This window comes from Homarus americanus, unplaced genomic scaffold, assembly GCF_018991925.1.
Source record: "Homarus americanus isolate GMGI-L3 unplaced genomic scaffold, GMGI_Hamer_2.0 scaffold54879, whole genome shotgun sequence".
Lineage (NCBI taxonomy): Eukaryota > Metazoa > Arthropoda > Malacostraca > Decapoda > Nephropidae > Homarus > Homarus americanus.
In genome coordinates this window covers 137545-160997 of record NW_024733523.1, presented here as the reverse complement: position 1 = coordinate 160997, position 23453 = coordinate 137545, and the positions used below count along the sequence as shown (strand labels likewise).

General features: G+C 46.0%; 1 protein-coding gene across 2 annotated transcripts; it reads left to right on the top strand.

Annotated features, from left to right (window-relative positions):
- The first annotated feature begins 3129 nt into the window (after positions 1–3129).
- On the top strand, positions 3130–18895 carry LOC121869832 (homeobox protein araucan-like). 2 transcript variants are annotated; one of them, XM_042371404.1, is made up of 6 exons: positions 3130–3446; positions 13333–13529; positions 13706–13821; positions 14554–14710; positions 16182–16353; positions 16701–18895. In XM_042371404.1, the coding sequence occupies exons 1-6, from the start codon at positions 3443–3445 to the stop codon at positions 17294–17296; spliced, it is 1242 nt and encodes a 413-aa protein (XP_042227338.1). In that variant the 5' UTR covers positions 3130–3442; the 3' UTR covers positions 17297–18895. The 2 variants fall into 2 exon arrangements, with proteins under 2 accessions (XP_042227338.1, XP_042227336.1); XM_042371402.1 differs by having other exon boundaries at positions 13706–13866.
- The last annotated feature ends 4558 nt before the right edge of the window (positions 18896–23453 follow it).

The following is a 23453-nucleotide window of genomic DNA, read 5'->3' as shown; positions in this document are numbered from 1 at the left end:
TAACGTACTTGTTCCTAAATGCTGTGTATATGAACGATCATTTCCGTAATGCGTATTTATAATTTTTCAATGTCCGGGTTTCCCAATTATTCCTATTTAGATCGTTCTTGTGTCATAATTTTTCGTCCTTAGAATAAAACTCATCCGTGATAATTAATTCCTCGTCCGGTGACCAAACATAAAACACTGACCGAAGTTAAATGATATGCGTAAGTGTTTCATAATTATTAAGTTAATACACATTGATATAACTTCCCTTCCAGTTTGTGTAAGGAAATTATTCAAGTGTCATAATCCATACTGTGTACTTTCTCTTCGCATGCGTCATTATGCGTATATCTATTGCGTATAAAGACTTCACTATATCTATATCCAGTGGAGATTTTTCCCTCTACAATGCGTATATGTCAGAATCTTGCATTATACGCGTTCTATTTTTCACAATTGACATAGATGCGTATTTGGGTTATAGTTGCGTATATGTTTTTTATTCGTTATACGCTTCGTTTTAGTGCGTATGGTAATTATTGATTTATACACTCAAGCGTATGTGTATGGGTGATGCCATTGTCCGTGCGTATTTATATCATTAATTTACTGATTTCATGTATATTATGTATTCAAACTTCGTAATCTTGTATGCTTGTCCGTGCGTATATAAGTGTGCGTGTCTGTCCGTGCGTGTATGTATGTTTGTGTCTGTCCGTGAGCATGTTTGTATTCTGTACGTGTATCAAGTTCACAACGGACACTAACTCTTGTCCGTTGTTTCTTGTTCGTAATTGTGTGTGAGTGTGTCCGTATGTATGATAACAGGGATACATGTGTGTCTAAAATGAATGGTGATAGGATGCATAGGCCTATGTATCTGTATTATGGTGGTAGTATGTATGTATGTATGTATGTATGTATGTATGTATGAAAATGCAGCGTCCATATAACAGCAGCGTCCATATAACAGCAGCGTCCATATAACAGCAGCGTCCATATAACAGCAGCGTCCATATAACAGCAGCGTCCATATAACAACAGCGTCCATATAACAGCAGCGTCCATATAACAGCAACGTCCATATAACAGCAGCGTCCATATAACAGCAGCGTCCATATAACAGCAGCGTCCATATAACCATATAACAGCAGCGTCAGCACGTCCATATAACAGCAGCGTCCATATAACAGCAGCGTCCATATAACAACAGCGTCCATATAACAGCAGCGTCCATATAACAGCAGCCATATAACAGCAGCGTCCATATAACAGCAGCGTCCATATAACAGCACAGCAGCGTCCATATAACAGCAGCAGTCATATAACAGCAGCGTCCATATAACAACAGCGTCCATATAACAGCAGCGTCCATATAACAGCAGCGTCCATATAACAGCAGCGTCCATATAACAACAGCGTCCATATAACAGCAGCGTCCATATAACAGCAGCGTTCATATAACAGCAGCGTCCCTATAACAACAGCGTCCATATAACAGCAGCGTCCATATAACAGCAGCGTCCATATAACAGCACAGTCACACTCTCCAAGGTGAAGTAAACATTGTATATAAAAGGCAGTGAGTGACAAAAGACTCCAAGGACCTCACTGTCCGTCCAGGCCCTCAGGAGTGACCAAGAGTCCTCCCTCATTGTGGTGGAGGAGGGACACGTTGAGGACATGTACTCAGTCGTCCCTCACAGTGTGGTTGAGGACATGTACTCAGTCGTCCCTCACAGTGTGGTTGAGGACATGTACTCAGCCGTCCCTCACAGTGTGGTTGAGGATATGTACTCAGTCGTCCCTCCCAGTGTGATTGAGGACATGTACCCAGCTGTTCCTCCCAGTATGGTTGAGGACATGTACTCAGTCGTCCCTCCCAGTGTGGTTGAAGGCATGTACCCAGCTGTTCCTCCCAGTGTGGTTGAGGACATGTACTCAGCCGTCCCTCACAGTGTGGTTGAGGACATGTACCCAGCCGTCCCTCACAGTGTGGTTGAGGACATGTACTCAGCCGTCCCTCACAGTGTGGTTGTGTTGAGGACATGTACCCAGCCGTCCCTCACAGTGTGGTTGAGAACATGTACCCAGCCGTCCCTCACAGTGTGGTTGAGGACATGTACCCAGCCGTCCCTCACAGTGTGGTTGAGGACATGTACCCAGCCGTCCCTCACAGTGTGGTTGAGAACATGTACCCAGCCGTCCCTCACAGTGTGGTTGAGGACATGTACCCAGCCGTCCCTCACAGTGTGGTTGGTGATGAGGGTGGCCAACTACCCTGGCATGGGATATGGGAGGACCCTTTTCAACACAGGAAACCACTGGATGAGAGAGCGAGAGCAGCGTTTTCATGGGTTTTGAGGTGTCCAATACATCAAGCGGAGGGGGCCTGGCAGTCTTAATGGCTGTAGCTCGTTTGCTAAACGTTGTGGGGTCATCAGACTGCTGCCCACCAGAGCAATTCTCACTCGAGGTAAATGAATCCTGTCTGGTTGGGTTAAGGTATTTAGGGTGATGATGGAAACGGTGTTGCCCTTTTTTGTCGACAGATGGAGATAGTTTCTTGCCCGGTGAGAGCCAGACGAGCTGATAGGCCAGAGGCGACCAATGAGCGTGCGTCCTCTGTTGATCGATTCCGGCTCAGGCTCAATCAATTAGTGCACACAGTAGGTATATGGGAAATGGATTTAGGTATTTTTTGATTGTCAATGCGTGAGTTAAAGTTGTTTGTAACTCTTAGGTACAAAGTTTGTTGTATTCTTTGGGCTTTCCTATCTATTTTTCTGTAATAAATTTACTATTTACAAGACAAAATAAATAATAAAAGAAGGCACCGCCTGAGTCCACTTCACCCCTCTCTCCGTGCGTCGACAGTGTCTGTATCCCGCTCCCTGATTGGTGGAGATTCGTGGAACCCCGCCCAAGTCCGCCAGACTCCGCCCTAATCCCGCCTCCGAAAGTGATGTAGCAGAAAAATGGTTGGACTACATAGTGTTCACTCGTGTTCCCGTTGTAGGACACGCACTTTTACAGCGTCAACTCTATGTAGCGGAGGTGATAGCAAGTCACCTACAACTCGTGCCACAAGTTCAACTTGTTCATACATCCACAACTTGAACGTTTACTCCCAAGGTAAAGATCTTCTTCGAGCTGAACTTACTGTAGTGAAACCCTGTGCATTTGTGTTTACGATCACCGCCGAATTATAAGTGTTATGGTGAACTGAGTGTCGGGAACCACCAGTTTTTCTCTCCAGTCCAGCGTGTGAAGGGGCTGGCGCGGGCTGTTCTGCTGGTACTCCTGGGGCTCCTCGTCGCCACCTGACCACACAAACTGTTTTAATTTTCCTCACGCTCTTGAAAATGTGGCGGTGAACCTGTGGAGGAAGTGTGGTGGTGGTGGTGATCCCAGGACCTGCCCTCCCGCACGAGTGGTGGTCAACCCCGGCGACATGTGTGAGTGTGGTGCCAGCATCAGCCAGGCCACGTCGCTACCCATCATCACCATCATCATCATCATCACCATCATCATCATCATAATCATCAACATATCAGTGTGGGGGGGGGGAGGGGGTGTGTAGGGGGTAGGTGATGTGTGTACTCAAACAAGCTACAACTTTAAACTAAACGAACACAGTTTAACGCGATGAAAATCTCTCAAAGTTTCTCAGCTTCTCTCATCTCTCACCATCAGGAAAAAAAAAGACTAACTCCCTTATCTCGTTCTCCCGTCGTCACCAGAACCAGGATAAACAAACCCCACATCCTCGCCCCCACAAGACTGTCAGCCGAGGATGACGTCCCTCCCACCGACAGTGACAAACCAAGACTCAATCAACACCCTTAATTATGGGGATTATTTTTCACCTCTCTGGTCTATCACCTCCCCGCTGACCCGACCCGATGACCCGACCCGCTGACCCGACCCGACCCCGTGACGCAGCTGTGGATCCGAATTAGAGTTGTGAGACCCGTGGAGTGTGTATCCTGTAGGGGACATTTGTGGTTTATTGATGACCAAGGCGGTAGAATTCCGTCCTTCCTTCCGTCCGCCGGTGTGTGACGGGTGGAGATGTGACGGAGTGGGATAGTGACGCTGGGGTGATGGTGTGAGTGATAGTGATGGTGTTAAAGACTTATTTATATTCTTATAAAAATCAAAAGAAATACTAGTAAATTGTTCCTTTATTTATGATATTTATTCAAGCAGCGCGACGGGGAGGAACCGGTGTGACGTCATCGCGGGTAACAAATATATTTTAATTATTATTAGTATATAAACTCATAACTGCCGTGCTTATAAAAAAAACACCCTCCTTTATCAGTACGTAGTAACTTGACTCTCTGCAGTACAACGTAAATATTATCTAAGTCTTGTTTATCATTCAGTATAAAAGATTTTCCTTCATATACAGGGTCATCCAAAAAGAATTACCCAGGTTTAATTATATAACCATTTAGAATCTAGGTGGTTGTCGATGGCTCCATATAATCCTCCTGAACCCTCAAAGCAAGCCTCTGAGAATGTGGATTTAATGGATAAAAACTTGGGGTTAATTCCGGATAAATCGCCTCTGCCACATGTTGAAATCCCGGCCCGTTGTCCCGTCGGTAAATCCAGCCAACGAGGTGGTGGTGACCCTGGCCGCTGTCTCACCGCCACTCTGCGGACTAACTCGGCCAAGTTTGAGACACGAGTAGCTAAGAGACTTCAAGAGGGAGACAAAAAGTTCATTTAGACCGTCTCGCCCCGCTGGGATTTTTGAGGTCGGGCGGCACCAACATTGAGTACAGTCTATTTTTTTTTTGTATTTTTAAGTCATTCGTGTGTAGTGATTTGTTATTCTGATATACGAGGAAGATATTATTTTTATGGTCCAAACAATATACAGTATACTCACGGGGAAGAGTATATGACTGAGAGAGAGGAAAAAATATATATATATATACTTGCGATCGTTGACAAAAACTCATTTCATGTTTTTAGTGTTTTTGTTCAGAAGTGGGATAGCGTGTGGGGGGTGGGAGGGGAGAGGTACGACGTGTAATAAACGAGGAAGCATTAATCACACCACCAAGAAGAACTCATTTAAATGCATGCCAGGGAGACAACCAGCCATTATGCGGTCCTCCCCCCCCTCCCAAACAGCCTCGACAAAGGGCCGCCTCTCGCTAAATTTTCACTCTGGGGGAACCAAATCTAAGCCAATGTTTTTCGTGTCTTATTATCTGCAGGCGTCGAGAGGTTTAACATGAATATATTGTCGTTCTCTGGCCGGTGGTGGAGATCGATGTGTCCTGTCAGGGTAGTGATGGTATCTGGGAGCGAACCCGTCATGACTTCACCTTCCTAAAGATCTCCTCTATCATTTACTGGTCACCTTCACCACTGTGTCTAGCCTTAGGTGTGTGTGTGTGTGTACGCCCCATAACAGCGCCCCGACAAGCCCTGGTGTTATATCACATTAGCGCCCTGGAGGAGCTGCTACTCGCTGTTGCTGTCCTATCAGTGTTGAACCCTGACAGCTTCCTACAAGGGTTCACCCCCCCCCCCTCCTAGTGTGACACCAGCAGTAATGTAGAGCCCCTACCGCTACAAGTGACGCTGAGCCCTGGCTACAAATGACGTTGAGCCCCTGCCGCTACAAATGACGTTGAGCCCTGCTAAGACGTTGAGCCCTGCCGCACAAGTGACTGAGCCCCTGCCGCTGCAAGTGACGCTGAGCCCCTGCCGCTACAAGTGACGCTGAGCCCTGCCGTACAAGTGACGCTGAGCCCTGCCGCTACAAGTGACGCTGAGCCCTGCCGCTGCAAGACGTTGAGCCCCTGCCGCTACAAATGACGCAAAGCCCCTGCCGCTACAAGTGACGTTGAGCCCTGCCGTTACAAGTGACACTGAGCCCTGCCGGTACAAGTGACGCTGAGCCCCTGCCGCTGCAAGTGACGCTGAGCCCCTGCCGCTACAAGTGACGCTGAGCCCTGCCGGTACAAGTGACACTGAGCCCTGCCGCTACAAGTGACGCTGAGCCCTGCCGCTACAAGTGACGCTGAGCCCCTGCCGCTACAAGTGACGCTGAGCCCTGAGGTGGCCAGGGGAACAAGGCGGTGTTCCCCATCGTTCACAGCTTCGGCTTCCACTGATCCTGGTGTCATGGCGCTTGCTGAGGCGTCCCTGATAATTCTCTAAGTTAATCTCCAATTTGGAATCCCTGTACTTTTCCCCTCTCCCAACTGTGGCTGCTTACCACCCCTCCATAGCGCCTGGCCTCCCGCTCTCTTGTCTCTACACAGCGTCCTGTCGCCCCTCTAATGCAGGCTGTCACGCCCTTCCACAGCGCCCTCTCTCCATCCCTCTTTTCGCAGCGCTCTCCCTTCCTCCTCTTTCCGCAGTCCCGTCTCTCTTCTTTCTACAGTGCCCTCCCTTCCCTTCCTCCCTCCCTCCCTCCTCTTTCTGCAGCGCCTTCCCGTCCCTCCTCAGCGCCCTTCACCCCATCGCCACCGCCGCCGCTGCCGTCCGCTGTTTCAGAGGGTGCGAATGATTACGGCGGATAGTTGTTTATATGCAAATCAGAACGACACAGATTTAACTGCGTTGTTTGGTCATTACCGCCCGCCTGTTGGGGTAATTGTCCGGGTTTATGTTTTAGCCTCGTATGTTTCACTTTTCTTTTAATTGGTTGTTTTGTAATTGACGAATTGAAACTGTGATTCGATTCATTGCATTTTTTATGTTGCTACGAGGTGGAAGTGGCACTGAGTGACGATGGTGGTGGCAGTGTGTGACGGTGGTGTGGTGGCACTGAGCGACGGTGGTGGCACTGAGCGACGATGGTGGCAGTGAGCGACGGTGGTGGTAATTGAGGTAGACAGTGGTGTTGGCAGAGGCAGTGAGTTACGACGGCAATGGTGGCACTGGTTGACGGTGATGGTGGCAGTGTGTGTTTGTGTGACGGTGGTGATGGTGGCTCTAAATAAGACACAGGCAGTGGATGGTGTTGAGTTAAGTAAGGAGTGGATGAAGATGGTGGTAGTAGTAGTAGTAGTAGTATTGGTAGTAGTAGTAGTAGTGATAGTAGTATTAGTGGTGGTCGTAGTAGTGGTAGTGGTCGTGGTAGTGGTGGTGGCAGAACTAAATGAGAAGCGATAGCATTAAGTTAAGAGCTATAGGTGGTCGTAATAGTTGTTGTGGTAGTAGTAATAGTAGTAGTTATGGTGGTAGTCATGGCCGCTGCGAGAGACGGGGTGTTGCAGGAGGGAGATGGTTCGTGTTGGGTGTATATTAATTACCAGAACGAAGGTGTAATCGGGGTGTAGACAGGTAAACACTAAGGTATATATGGTGTCTGTACTGCGAGAAATACAAACAAAATACAAATAAAAACAACAACAAATACAGACAAAACAAAAACAATAACAAAAATTAACTCGTGGTAAAGTGTGTAATTAAATGAATAATTAATTACGTATTTGTAATCAATAGTTTGATTTGTGTATGTATTTACGTGTGTGTGTGTGTGTGCGTGTGCGTGTGTGTGTGTGTGTGTGTGTGTGTGTGTGTGTTTTTCGTCTTGTTATTGGTAATTTAACATAATGAATTCAGCTTACCGACTAGAGTAAATTTTAATAGTTATTTACACTACATTATCCACCTTTCTTCACTATCATCATCATCATCGCCTAAGTATTCATCATTTCACCATCATCATCATCATCATTATCATTCTCGGTAGTAGTATCATCATCATCATTATTATCATTCTCTCCCTTTCTCACAGCTAAATTCATCGCCATCATCATTATTTAATTTTCTTAGCTCTTGGTTAGTCATCATCATCATCATCATCATCATCATCATCATTATTATTATTATTATTATTATTATTATTATTATTATTATTATTTATTTTCCTTTATTTCAGAGCTACAGGTTATTCCATTTGCCTCATCACATCACCAACCAAAACATTACCTTTATCATTACTGTCAACATCCGTCTTTATGTTCATCTCCTCATTTCTCTCCGTTCTTCATCACGTACAAGAACATTTCAACATCCATAAAATCAACACTTCACCAACATCATTTTGTGCTTAGTGTCGCCTCAACATCATTCGTAAACATCACCACAGCCTCCCCCTCCCCCCCTCCTCTCTCTCTCTCTTCCTTCTTCATCCCATCACGTACACTGAGCATGAATCGTCCTTTTTACCCGTACGTTGCCATGTTGGTGTGTCGTCCGTATAGCATCAGTATAGCAGCACCATCAGCAACAATCTCCTCACCATCGTCATGATCACAGCAGCAGCACCACACTTCACAATCCTCATAATCATTACCTGGATTACACCTTTGCCCGACAGCTTCACGATCACCATCATCATTATCCTTCCAATCAGTCACTCCATCACCGTAGTCAACCAGACGAGCCCTCACAGCCATCACCATAAACCTTCTCCATCTCTTATCTCCTCCACGCTGGTCCTTCCCTCCCTCCATCTCTATACCCTCCCTCCCACATGCCCCGTCCCATCTATGCTTTTATTCCCTCTAGCACACGGTAGCCGGGAAAACCTCTTGGAAACTGCCCGGTAGATGTGCTAACTGGCTAATTATAAGCTCCGGGGAGGGTAGGATGGCGGGCGTCCTTTGAGACAGTCCAGACACACTTGACCTGACGACCTGGAGCATCTAAAACTTTATGGCGGCAGCAACTTCGTCTCCAAACAGGATTGGGCGGAGGTTCTTGTTATTCATTTGTTTATAACTGCGGGAGTCTGTGATTACCTACCCCAGTAATGAAGGGGATTCCGTATCATAAGTTAAGGTGAGGTGGTTCGCCTGTATCCGGGAGGTGGGCGGAGTCTGGCGTGAAATATAATCATTATTTACTCGCGATTTTGAAATATAAAACAATTACGGAAGAGCATTACGACTTGGGGAGGGAAAAACTCCGCCATGGTGAAACAACCGACCGACCAGATTGGAATCGGACCATGAGAATCCAACCCAACGAAGCCCGACCAAAAACAAAAACACAGAGGATCGAGTTTATGACTGTAGGTGCTAATGGAGGAGGCGGGAGGGGGTCATCTGCGTCGTCTTCTCCTTATCTTAGACAACATCTAATTATCACGTGTAATCGAGTGGGCTTATCGGGTTCATCAGTGGGCCAGCAGCGACGAGATGGTAGCCGCGCCGCCCACCTCCCTCTTTACGACCCCGGCGCTCCTGAAGAAGGCGCTGCCGACGCTCGCCTCCCGGCACTACGCCAAGATTTTCTTCTTTCTTTTCTTTTGAGTTTTATTACAACTTTGTGTAACTAAATGGGCGTAAGTGTGGGTAGATAGGCGTAAGGGCGCTCTGATGACAGTGTTGATGTTAAAACTGGAGATGTTACCTCGGCTGGGGCGGCGGTTCATCATCGGAGTCAGCTATTATATATATACTCACTTATATGAAGGTAGAGGGGGTATATTACACAACACATACCGTATACATACACAACACATACCGTATACATACACAACACATACAGTATACATACACAACACATAAATAACACAGGCGGTAAAAGATAACATTCCCACCTCATTATTGTGGTCTTGGCGCAGTGTGTTGCCATTATGACCCTATTACCTGTACATGTTGTATTAAGAGCGACTTACACACCCGAGTATGTTCCTTGTATCATATTGGCTTACACACTTGAGTACATTGCGATGTCTTATCAATTATTTACACGCCAGAGCTTGTACTAGACGGCACAAAACTCTTCCTCCTCTCTCTACCACCGCGTCTCCTTCACATCATTTCCCTACTTGTTTCCTCTTAACATTTTGTGATGATAAATAGTTATTTTTAAATCCTCAGATATTTTTACAATCCTAATATTTTTTTTCTGGTAATGATAAAGGAATATTTTATTGTCTATATTGAGTATATTTTTTTATAATTCAATACGTATTTTTAGTTTGTATTTTTTAGCGTAATATGTGTAATATACGCTGTATGGATTTATTGCATTGCGTAAAGGATTTATTAGTTAGCTTCAATTAATCATAACATTATTTCGTTTCTGTATACTTATTACGCATTATATACATTCAAATCAATACACAAATATGAACATTACAGCTGTGTATTTTATGTTATAATTAGTGCGTAAATCCTCTAAAATGTCAACCACAAAAATAGCGATGATTTCACTTCTGTTCTCTCTCATGCGTATTGCGTATAAATTCATCAGTTTAAACCCCCGCTCCTGTGTTTATAATTCATGAACTTTTGGGTTATTTTCCTCCACCTAACTGATCAAACGTTTGCCTCTCAGATATTTACCGGGAATTGCGTTTCTCTCAGCGCCTTATTACATATTGCGTATATGTCTCAGCGTTCTGTTTCATATTGCGTATATCTTAGCCCCTTGCCTTATGTATTGCCTATTTCTCAGCGCCTTATCACATTTTGCGTATATATGTCTCAGCGCTGTTTCATGTTGCGTATAGCTTATCGCCTTGCTTTATGTATTGCGTATATTGTTTATTTCCTTGCTTCATGTATTGCGTATATTGTTTATCTCCTTGCTTCATGTATTGCGTATATAACTTATCGCCTTGCTTTGTGTTTTGCGTATATAGCTTATCGCCTCGCTTCATGTATTGCGTATATAGCTTATCGTCTTGCTTCATGTATTGCGTATAGCTTATCGTCTTGCTTCATGTATTGCGTATAGCTTAGCCTCTTGCCCCATATATTGCGTATATAGCTTATCGCCTTGTCTCGTGTATTGCGCAAGCGTATATAGCTTAGCCCCTTGCTTCATGTACTGCGTATAGCGGCTTCCCCCTACATTCATCGTCCATCTCAACCAAACACTACAGTATATAATTTACGCATATAATATATCTCCCTCCGCCAACTAGTCTATAATACAAGTAATTCAAATGTATATACTTAGTGCGTATGGCGTATATTTTCATTCCTGTAATTGATACTTGTTGTCCCATCGGTTGAGTGTTATAGGGTTATATATATATAATCTCCTCTATTATACTATATCACTGTTATAGGTTCTGTTATATGATGCCTTATTTATATGCACCTCAACAGTATAACTAGATTTATATATTAATTGTATATATACGGTAAGATTCGTATAACACCATTATTTTGCGTAGTTTACATTATCCGTTGAATTATACACCGATGGCGTATATAAGTGTTTCTGGTCATATAGGTTCAAGCGTATAAAATAGTGCGTAAATAGTGCGTCAATTCACCATCTTGTTTATAATTTAATATTTCGCGTTAAATCTTATATATGTCTCTTATAAGTTCAGGTATTATATACGCATGTTATTCTTGATGTTTGTTAAGTGGTAATTGCGTATTTGTTGTGTATAGTTTTGTATTATGTATGTTGGTATATTTATGTGTATATATACGCCCTTGGTGATATTAATAACTTATGCGTTTTTAATATCAGTAGTTTACAACACATATACATACATACATACATACATACATACATACAGTAAACACAAACACGCGTTAACAACCCTCTCTAGGTGTTATCTCTCATGTCTTGGTCAAGTTAACTGTGTTTTATCTGAAGGTGGTGTACTGTGATGTGTAGGGTGCCAGGTCTTCTCTCCCTCCCTCTCCCTTCCTGTCTCCCTCCCTGTCTCCCTGTCTCCCTCCCTCCCTCCCTCCCTCCCTTCATGCCTGGTAGTTATTGTGAAATCTTGTAGTAGTTCTCTCTCTCTCTCTCTCTCTCTCTCTCTCTCTCTCTCTCTCATACCGGTAAATAATTCATTACATACGATATTCATATATACATACATACATATATACATACATACATAGCTACATACATACATACTGTACATACCTACATATATACATACACTACACTTCACACTCATACATGTACTGTACCTGTTTATATATTTACATTGCAGGCTACATAATTCTCCCATACATATGTATACGATAACTCAATACACTTCACTAACATACATATACACAGTGCATTCATCTACACATAACCTATACATACATATATACATTGTCTACTAAAACACACACACACACATCATTTTCATTACACACACACACACACACACACACACACACACACACACACACACACACACACACACCTCTCTTCTTCCCCTCTTCCTCCCATCGTTGAAAATCCCCCATTAATTAATCCACTAGGAATACCTTCCCTCTCTCCTCCTCCTTCCTCCCTCCCTCCCCTTTCCCTTCTCCCTTCCTCTTCCCCTCTTTCTTCCCTCTTCCTTCTCCTCTCCCTCCTCTTTCCCTCCCTCCCCTCTCCCTCTCCTCTTCTCCTCTCCTCCTCTCCCTCTCTTCCTCCTCTCTCTCTCCCTCCCTCCTCCCTTCCTCCTCTCCCTCCCCTCTTCCCTCTCTCCTCCCCTCCCTCCCTCTCTCCTCTCCCTCCCTCTCTCCCTCCCCTCCCTCTCCTCTCTCCTCCCCTTCCTCTCTCTCCCTCCCCTCCTCTCTCCCTCCCTCTTCCCCTCTCCTCCCCCTCTTCACCCTCTCTTCCCCTCTCCTCTCCATCTCCCACTCCCCCTCAATCCCAAGAACGGATTTACGATCGGGTGGTCGGGTAGTTGTCTCCGGATAACTGGGCAGCCGATAGGGATTACACTGAGTTGCTATTACATTATCCGGGTCCTGCTGTAGGTAGTTCGCTGTCAGTCCCAACAAGGTGGAGTGGATTTATGGGCGGGTGGGTCTCCTAGGGGCTGATCTCCGCCCATACGCCCACTTTATTCCTCCTCCGTAGATTTATTTCTTAGGAGCTAGGAGGAGGAGGTGGTGAAGGAGGTGGTGAAGGAGGTGGTGAAGGTGGAGATGGTGGTGGTGGTGGAGAAGGAAGGTTGAGTTCTCCTACTTTAAAGTGGTTCTTGGAGATACTGAGGATTCTCTCTCTCTCTCTCTCTCTCTCTCTCTCTCTCTCTCTCTCTCATAGTGTATTTGATTTGACTTGACGACCATATATAATTTTCCTTCCCTTGTTAAATTCTTTGTATACTGTATATTTCATTTGTTTATTCTTTTAAAGATTTCTAATTTGTTTATTTTACGTTTTTATGTGTAATTTTGTATTTATTTTGTGAGTAAATTTGTACTTTATTTTGGGTAATTTTATCAAGATTTTAATTCATTATTTTTTTCATATTTCTTTTTCCTTCAATTTCTTTTCTAGTTCGAGTTTATTTCCTGTAAAATTTATTCTTTATTTTTTTATTAATTAATCAAAATATTATATTAATTTTTGTATTAATTTTTATATTTATTTTTCTGTTGTTTACAGATTGGATGACCCCTTTGGTTAGCGGCACCCAGCTGAGCCCTACGCCTACCGCGCCCACGGTCTCAGCGGCTCCTACGCCCACACTCTCGCACGCCCACCTGGCAGTCATGTACTCTCCGGCAGCCTACTCAGACCAGCCCACGCCCTACCCACTGCCTACGTTGGGGGGCGAGCAGTCCGCCTTCTATTCTCCGACGGTGAGATAAATAATAATAATAATAATAATGACAGTAATAATGTATAGAATATTGATAATAGTGAACATTTCTATAATATTAATTCATGTCAATACACAGTACCACCACACAAGCCAGTATAGCACTATATTGATATTAACTAACCTACCTTCCCTCCCTCTCCCTTCCTCCTTCAGGCAGCGGGACTTGAGCTGAAGGACTCTCTGGCAGCGTCCCCAATGGCCCCCACCTGGCCCTATCCGTCCGTCTACTACCCCTACGACACCGCCCTCGCCTCCTATCCCTTCGCCGGGTTAGTCCACCCTCCTCTAGGCGTCCTGGGCCCAGATGCTCAAAGGTTCGTACGTTAAATTCTCTTCCTCTATCTGGTGATGTGAGAACGCATCTGATCGTGTCCAAACTAACATGGCGTTGTAATATTCCTTTGACTGTACTCTTGCTCCATAGTGTTCTCGTATCGCCACTTAGGGAGTAAAATTTAACGTACGATTTTGTTGGGGAATCTGGACCTTGACATATTTTGTGATTTTTTTATTTAATTAATTATCAGATTAACCGTAGTATCCATTTTTTTGAAGTTGTCAATATTTCTTAAGACTTTACTTGTTATGTCTATCTAAGGACAAATTAAGATCATTTCTTAATTTGTTTATCGTAATTTATAAGACATAATTACAGTTAACTTGTATTTTGTGTTGGATTATGATCTATACGGCAGCTTAATCATAATAATGAGAATAATGGACCGTCAGAATCACTGCATTACCCTGGCGTACAGTCATTGCCTCTTACCGCCAGACCCTTACTATTGAGTTGCTGAAACATGACAATATACAGTGAAACCTCCAAATAACGGACTTCACTCTCCATATAATCCGTTAAATGGGGGTTTCACATTTAACAGACCCTCGATATAACGGACTTTCCTCTCCATATCGTCCGTTAAAGAGAGGTTTTACTTTATTAGTGTAAGTTACCTGTACCTGTATGACGACTACTAACCCACAGTCTTTTCCTCACACAGTTATGGCGTGGGTCTCGACGCCGCCCGCAGGAAGAACGCCACCCGGGAGGCGACGGCGACGTTGAAGGCGTGGCTGAACGAGCACAAGAAGAACCCTTACCCCACCAAGGGAGAGAAGATCATGCTGGCCATCATCACCAAGATGACCCTCACACAGGTACGACTTCCTCCTCCTGCAGGTGGTGGTGATTAGTGATGGTGATGAATGGTAGTGGTGGCGATGAATGGTAGTGGTGGTGGTGATGAATGGTAGTGGTGGTGGTGATGAATGATAGTATAGTGAAGATTGGTAGTGATGGTGTTAGGGGGGTGTGTAGTGGTAGGAGAGGGTGTATGGTGATAGAGGGAGGGTGTATGGTGGTAGGAGGGTGTATGGTGAGGTGTATGGTGGTAGGGAGTGGTGTATGGTAGAGGGAGGGTGTATGGTGGTAGGGGATGGTGTATGGTGGTAGGGAGGGTGTATGGTGTTGAGGGAGGGTGTATGGTGGTGAGGAGGGTGTATGGTAGAGGGAGGGTGGGTGGTGGGGAGGGTGTATGGTAGGGGAATGGTGTAGGTGGTAGAGGGAGGGTGTATGGTGGTAGGGAGGGTAGGGTGAGGGAGGGTGTAGGTGGGGAGGTGTATGGTAGAGGGTGTGGTGGTAGAGGAGGGTGTATGGTGGTATGGGTAGGGGAGGGTGTATGGTGGTGGGGTGGTAGAGGGAGGTGTATGGTGGTAGAGGGAGGGTGTATGGTGGTAGGGGAGGGTGTATGGTAGGGGAGGGTGTGGTGGTAGGGGAGGTGTATGGTGGTGGGTGGTGGTGGTGGTAGGGAGGGTGTATGGTGGGGTGGGAGTGGTAGAGGGAGTATGGTGGTATGTGGTGGAGGGTGTATGGTGGTAGGGAGGTGTATGGTGATAGAGGGAGGGTGTATGGTGGTAGAGGTAGGGTGTGGTGGTAGAGGAGGTGTGGTGGTAGGGGAGGGTGGTATGGTGGTAGGGGATGGTGGTAGGGAGGGTGTGGTGGTAGGGGAGGGTGGTAGGTGGTGGTATGGTGTGTAGGAGGGTAGGTGGGGGATGGTGGTGGTGGTAGGGTGTATGGTGGTAGAGGGAGGGTGTATGGTGGTAGGGGAGGTGTATGGTGGTGTGGTAGGGAGGGTGTATGGTGGTGGGAGGGGTGTATGGTGGTAGAGGGAGGTGTGTGTATGGTGGTAGAGGTGGTGGTAGAGGGAGGTGTATGGTGGTATGTGTATGGTAGAGGGAGGGTGTATGGGGTGTGGAGGGTGGTGGTAGAGGAGGGTGTATGGTGGTAGAGGGAGGTGTGGTGGTGGTGGTGGTAGGGAGGGTGTATGGTGGTAGAGGGAGGTGTGGTGGTAGAGGGAGTGGTGTAGAGGTGTGGTAGAGGAGGGTGTATGGTGGTAGGGAGGGTGGGTGTATGGTGGTAGAGGGAGGGGGTATGGTGGTAGAGGGAGGGTGTATGGTGGTAGAGGGAGGGTGTATGGTGGTGGTATGGTGGTAGGGAGGGTGTATGGTGGTAGAGGGAGGGTGTATGGTGGTCGGCTGGGTGCACTTCACGGTCTTCTCATTCACCAAGCTCTCCCGTTTGTCAATATTCAATGTGAACTCATCGTCATTCTCTCCCTCCTCGTTACAGGTGTCGACGTGGTTCGCCAATGCACGTCGGCGGCTGAAAAAAGAGAACAAGATGACGTGGGAACCCAGGAGCAAGACCGACGAAGATGATGACGACGACGATGATAAAGACGACGAAAAGATCGACGATAAAGATGACAAAGACGATGATGATAAGAAAGATGATAAAGATAGTAAGTGTTTTACCATTTTTTTTTTATGTTGTTGTTGTTTACTTTGATGACGTACCGTGTCTTGTCTCGGGGCGTTGCTGCTTAATGTTGAGTCTTCTTAGTCATACCATCAGGGGGGTGAAGCCTGCCATGTGTGAAGGAGTGTCGGATGTGACACCCTACCTGACAGCTTCCTGACGGGCCTGAGTTAAATGTCGCTCTATTGCAGGACGATCACCTCAAGGTCGACCTCACACGAGTCTTGTGATTACTTGGTTAAGGGAGAAGTTCAAGGTTGTTTCTTGACCTCGAGGGAGATAGATTTAGTTTGTTTTTTTCTTTGTTAACTTGTGTTGTTTATTCCACAGTTCTGTTCAGCGACGGTGAGAAGGACAAGAAGGATGTGGAAGGTGGGCGGTCTAGTACGGGCGCGGGCGGCACCGGCGCCGGCTCTCCTGGGATACCGCCCACCGACGTCGCACATCCTAAGCCTCGTATTTGGTCCCTCGCAGACATGGCCACGTCAGGCTGTGTGGGCGGCGGAAGTGCGGGCGGCTTAGGCGGACTGAGCGGAGGCGCTGGTAAAATGATGGGAGGGGGCATGGCGCGGGGGCTGCACCTGGAGGGGTCCCCCTACTCCCGCCCGCTGTTCCCCCACGCCTCCTACCCCTACATCCCCCACAGCGTCAGTGAGAGTCTCCTCTCCTACTCCTACACCAAGTCCCTGGCCGCGGGCTTTCCTCCCGTCAGCCTTAGCGACGTGACCACCGCCAGTCTACTGGCTCCCTCACCCCTCGTACACGACCTCTCCAGACACGACCTAGGACGACCAGAGATCTCGCGCCCTGAGGCTCTACGGCCAGACATCTCCCGCGACCTGCCCCGTGACCTACCCCGCCATGAACTGGCCCGGCCAGAACCCCATCGACCTGAACCCCGCCCGCCTATGGATAAGGACGTGTGATGCTCTCACGCCGCCCACACCCACGCCCACGTGTGTTAAATGTCAAAACTATTGTGAGTCGGCCCAGTGTGGCCCAGTGCATGACTGTGGCTCACCTCTGCCGCAGTGTGGCCCAGGGCCTCTCGTATGGTGGATGAGAGGGCGGCCCATGTGACGCCTGCGGCCCTGACCCCCAACCTGTGCCACTGGGTGGGAGGGGACACCGCGCCCTCAGTATGCCAGGGACAAGGTGCCAGTGAAGGACCGGAGGAGAGAGAGTGAGTCCCTGGGCCAGGGGGAGGGAGAGCTACAGAGGGGGAGGACAGTGACGGGACAAACATAGTGCCACCAGCTGTCTCTTGTGTCACAAAAGTTAGCTTAGCAACTTCTCCTCCCTTCAGTACCTTGTTCAAGAAAAATCTCATTAACCTCTTTCATTTTTATATTTTTCCCCCTACCCCCTGAGTGTATCACGGACCCCCTGAGTGTATCACGGACCCCTGAGTGTATCACGGACCCCTGAGTGTATCACGGACCCCTGAGTGTATCAGTGTAAGACGCCAAAGATATTTAATTTAGGATGTTCCTATAAGTTATGTACGACAAAATAGTCTATATCTCTTTGTTGACCCAGGGAGCGAACACACACCCGTGATCACTGTTGATGTTGACCTGAGTAACATATCATGTGGAGCAGCCGCCACCCCCTGTGTGTGTTATAAGCCAGGCTTGTGTGTGTGTGTGTGTGTGTGTGTGTGTGTGTGTGCGTGCGTGTGTGTGTGTGTGTGTGTGTGTGTGTGTGTGTGAGGCCCACCAGCACCCGGCTCTGCGTGCACGCCGCCATAGTGTTCCCTCGTGCCAAAGTTATGAAGTTGCGTTTGTGTCGTGACCGAGAACTGTACGTGGTCATGTTGAGGAAGTGCACATGGTAGAGTTCAAATGCTGCGCGTGTAAAGTGATCACAAATTAACACACTTTACGTCAGGAACTGAAGGTGAAGAAAAAATGAAGACTTTTACACAAATTGATTTTTTTACACTTCATAATCAACCACGTGCTCACCGCTACCACGCTTACGACGACGCCACCACGTACTGAAGAAGGCGACCGACCACGTGCAAAGGCCAGGAGGGGGCAGGACAGAGAGAGAGAGAGAGAGTGAGTGAGTGAGTGTGTGTGCAGGGGAGGGGAGTGTACAAGTTGCCTCCACGTCATTCCTTGAGCGATACTTTTGTGTTTTCCCAAAAAGTTTCAGCTCCAAAGCATTGAGATGCATGTAGATTTCTTATGATTATTATTATTATTATCATTATTATTATTATTATTATTATTATCAGGAATTTATTATATTCATGCTTCCGACTGCTGTGTTGTGACCTCTTGTACACGTGACGATAAGGTCGAATATTCCTCCTTCGGTATTAAGACGATGGGAATGTGAGCCTTATCGAGCCAGGTGTTAAGAATCATAATGGAGTAATTTGTCAGCTGTTTGTTGTCAGTCGTCCACCAGTCATGAAATGATGTGTGTTATGTAATTTAACAGTTTCATATAAGAGTGATTTTTGTACATATGTAATATACAATGATATTTGAACAAATAAATAATTGTGATACATATGTGAGTGAAGCTTCAATCACCTAACCACTCGGTGATTTTTTCCTCGTAATGTGAATTATTTTTATTTAATAGATATTTACTATAATCTACGTAATGCAATACTAGTGACACAAGATGCAATTACGGTGATTTATTCTTGGTTGTAATTATTGTTATTTTCTTGTGCTTACAGTTTCTTAGATTGTGATCACTTAATGATGATGTCTTTGTGTTTAGTGGTATTTTTGGGAGCCAGGTAATTGGTAGTTAAATATAGTTCGCCGTAATAGAGTCATTATCTTGGGGGTGTATACGCATGTTGAGACAGACCTGCATATACACACATACTGTATACATCAACACACTCCCAAACACACCCACACCCCCTCAACACCCCCCCCCAACCCCCCCCCCCAACAATCCCCTCCCCAAACCCCCACCCCAAACACCCCCCTCCCTGAAACACCCCCAAAATCTCTCTCTCTCTCTCTCTCTCTCTCTAGGTATTCGCAATAAACATAATTTAATCGATTTTTTAAAGGTTGTGTTTATTTAGTTTCATTTGCGCCTTTGCTGACCTGACTGCTGGATATTTGTTTGTTTTACGACCGTGAGGGATACCTTTTTTTTTTCCAAGAGGGTTTTAATTAATGATTATCTCTTGATCAACTTTGTATATTTAGCGTGGTATTGGATTTTGTTATCTGTCTGTCTGTCTGTCAAGCCGAGATTTTTACAACTGATGGACTCCCCAGAATACAATGAACACGAGGAGTATTGAAAACGTATGTCTCGTATATTATTTTGACCTTGACCTCTGACCTCTTCTCATTGCGTAACGATAATTATTACTTTATTTTTATTTATTCATTTATAACTTTAATTCTGGTATTCTATTATTTTTGTATTTGGGTTTTGTCTCTTATTTATGAGGAGTTTTTTGTATGTCTGTCTGAGGAAATTTATATATACAGTATTAGTAAACAAACATACACGTATTATACCAGAGTTACTCCTTCACTAGACGAGCTGTATGGTAGTTTATAATTTTGTTTAATCACCTAAATATTAATCCCCCACCCCCTACTTTAACTACTCTAATGCAAACTGGACATGGGCTAATGTTAGGTTAGTGTTTGTTGATGTTAGGTTAGTGTTTGTTAATGTTAGGTTAGTGTTTAATGGTTAGGTTAGGTTAGTGTTTAATTAGTGTTAGGTTAGGTTAGGTTAGTGTTTAATTAGTGTTAGGTTAGGTTAGGTTAGTGTTTAATTAGTGTTAGGTTAGGTTAGGTTAGTGTTTAATTAGTGTTAGGTTAGGTTAGGTTAGTGTTTAATTAGTGTTAGGTTAGGTTAGTTTGAATTGGGAGAGCTTACGTTAGGATTACGATATTTAATCTTAAAGTGAAAGGATCTTGGGGGTGGTTATTCTTCAGCTGCCCAGTGTGTTGTCTTAGTCGAGGTCACAGTACAAGAGGCACACTGATAGGTTGTCCTCTCCCTTGACCACCACTGACGGGTACTGTACAGTGTCTGGGTCCTCATTGACGATGCTTACGAGGCTGCAGGTTAGATAGGCCCCAATCCTATTAGACCCCAGTCATAATAGACCCCAGTTATAATAAGCCCCAGTTATAATAAGCCCCAGTTATAATAGACTCCAGTCTTAATAGGCGCCAGTCCTTATAGACTTTAATCCTAATAGATCCTAATCGACCCCAGTCTTATTAGGCCTTAAATTTATTATTTATCCCTACTAGACGCCATTCAACACCTTACCTTTAGTACCGGGGCGTGATCATAATGGTTACTTAAGGCTGGGACCATTAACACCCATCATTAATAATTAACCATTAACCAAACTGGGATGTACCTCATTTGTCAACCTAAACTACACTTAACATCCTGGTCGTTTATCATAAAATTATACACATTTAACATTAACGAAATATTAACAGTAAGACTTATTGTAAATATCGTATGAATTCATTAACTAAATACAATAACTATTTCCTCGATTACAATATCACGTTTCTGATTACCTGTCCATCAGTCTGTATCTATCATCCTGACTATCATCCTGACTATCATCCATACCATCATCCATACCATCATCTCAGCGTCAACACTCTTGCTACTCCCACGTAAGACGTTTTACATCCTAGACTTATCACATCCCACTACCATTTCTGCCAACACCCCCCCAAACATCACCACCATTGCCACCATCACCAGTAATACCAACATCCCCACCACCCTTGTCAACATCCCCAGCACAAGTAAGAACATCCCAGCAACACCCCACACACCCCAGCACCTCCCCCCACTACACCCCAGCACCTCCCCCCTCTACAACGGAGCAGCTGGTAAAGGGGGTGTGGGGGGGGGAGGGGTCGTGGGACATATACTCAGGGTTGGGACACACTCCAGTCCTCAATGGCTGTGCCCAGGGCGGATGGGGACACGTCTAGCGAGGCCTTAGGAGGGTCTGTGTGTGTGTGTCAGTCCGGGTACACCCATCCCTTATAAATGGAACATATGAAGAGTGTGTTCCCCTCCTTGCCACCACTACCCTCGTGCTGTCTGCCCCTTCCTCCACACACACACACCCCTGGACGCGTCTTGCTATTGATGGATTTCTCTTCCCAGGTTATCAGAATATAGATCGAATTTTCTCGGGTTTAAAATAATGATGTTGTTGATATATAATGTAGTACAGGACTTAAGGGGATGGTGGTAGACGACACCAGCGGCGGCGGCGGTCACGGGCAATAATAAGCATCAAACAAGTCACTCACACTCGCTCATTATGTCACGTGATGGTATAATTGATGGGGTAACGTGCGCCATTTTCCCTGACTCCCCTTTGTCCTTCTCTATTATTATGGCGGTCGTTTATTTGGTTTTGTTAGACATCATGATTTACATTTTATTTATAGCAGAAGCGGCGGGGAGAGGCGCGGGAACATCCGAACGACAAATCAAAGCGAAACGACCCTTAGCGTCCCGTTCACTAGGGTTTAGTTTGGCTGCCCTGGTTGTGGCCGTATACGTAGTGTTGGCAGCACTGTCGCGGGTGGCGGGAAACAATATGGCGTCATGGTTGGCGGTTGCCGAGTATTCCCGCGCGAAGATCGACCGCGTAATCTGACATTATTGACTCACACTCCCAAAAGTATGATGTATGGATCTCAGTGGAGGTTTAGCAGCCTCTAAGGAGGGATGATGAGGTGGCAGATCCGCGAGAGAGGTAAGTGCTGGCCTGGAACCTTCCCCCTCTTCCTCCTCATCCCTCGCCACCATCGTCTCCACCTCACCTCCCCGTCGTAGATTTTGATCTTATAAAAAAAAAAGAAAAAACTTTATAGAATCTCTAATATCTTCAGTAAATATCCTCAGATGTTTGAAAACTTGCCGGGATTTACCGCTCCTTAAGTAAATATTGAATGTGAACATGAATTATATATCGTTGATAATTTGCATATTGAGGGCATAATTTGTGGCAGGTGTTGAGGGTCGGGGAACAGGTAAGGACTCGGCCAGGAAGCATCAAATCAGGTCACTTACACTAACTGCCTCATTAAATACTAAGTATATACACTCGTGGGTATTAGTGAAGCTCTTCTCCATCTTGAAGCTCGGCGGGGGGGTGATGGGGGAGAGGTGAGGGTGAGGCAGGGAGGGGTGGTGAGGGAGTAGTGAGGGGGCAGGGAGGGGTGGTGAAGGAGGCAGAGAGGTGTGGTGAGGGCAGGAGGATGGTGAGGAGGCATGGAGGGGGCAGGGAGGGGTGTGGTGGGGGGAGAGAGGGGCGGGTGGGGGAGGCAGGGAAGGGTGGTGAGGAGGCAGGGAGGGGTGGTGAGGGAGGCAGGGAGGGGTAGTGAGGGGGGCAGGGAGGGGTATGGGGAAGAGACTTAGGGAGTTAGTGATGGTATATATTAGATGCGTCTGAAAGCTTTATGTCTGTTTCTGTATCACCTGAAGATTAAACACCCCTGCTTATTTAACATGATGCACCCTAACCTACCCTACCCTACCCTACCCTACCCTACCCTACCCTACCCTAACCTAACCTACCCTACCCTACTTTATGGTTGGGTTATAATGCTCTCATAATGATACCCTGTTTTGATCCGAATAGGACTACGAATCTTCGGATCACCTGAAGATTCGGTTCCATACCTCCAGGTTACTTCACCTTAGTGTTACTTGAAGGTGTTAGGTTAGGTTAGGAAAGTGACTCTTCAGGTATCCGAATCTTTAAAAGCATTCTAATAATAACATCCGGTTTAGATTTAATTTCGATTCCGGATACTGAATATTCCTTGTCAACAGTGAAGGAGTGAGTGTTTGGTCAGCTCGGAGCCTACGAGTGTTAGGTGTAGTGGAGGGTGAGGTGTAGCGGAGGGTGAGGTGTAGTGGAGGGTGAGGTGTAGTGGAGGGTGAGGTGTAGTCGAGGGTGAGGTGTAGTGGAGGGTGAGGTGTAGTGGAGGGTAAGGTGTAGTCGAGGGTGAGGTGTAGTCGAGGGTGAGGTGTAGTGGAGGGTGAGGTGTAGTCGAGGTGCTAGTTGGAGGATGACAGGGA

Excerpts from the sequence above, each read along its gene's own strand:
- LOC121869832 (XM_042371402.1), top strand. Across the intron at positions 13,530-13,705 it reads CCGCCTTCTATTCTCCGACG|GCAGCGGGACTTGAGCTGAA; the intron begins GTGAGATAAATA and ends TTCCTCCTTCAG. Across the intron at positions 13,867-14,553 it reads CTGGGCCCAGATGCTCAAAG|TTATGGCGTGGGTCTCGACG; the intron begins GTTCGTACGTTA and ends TTCCTCACACAG.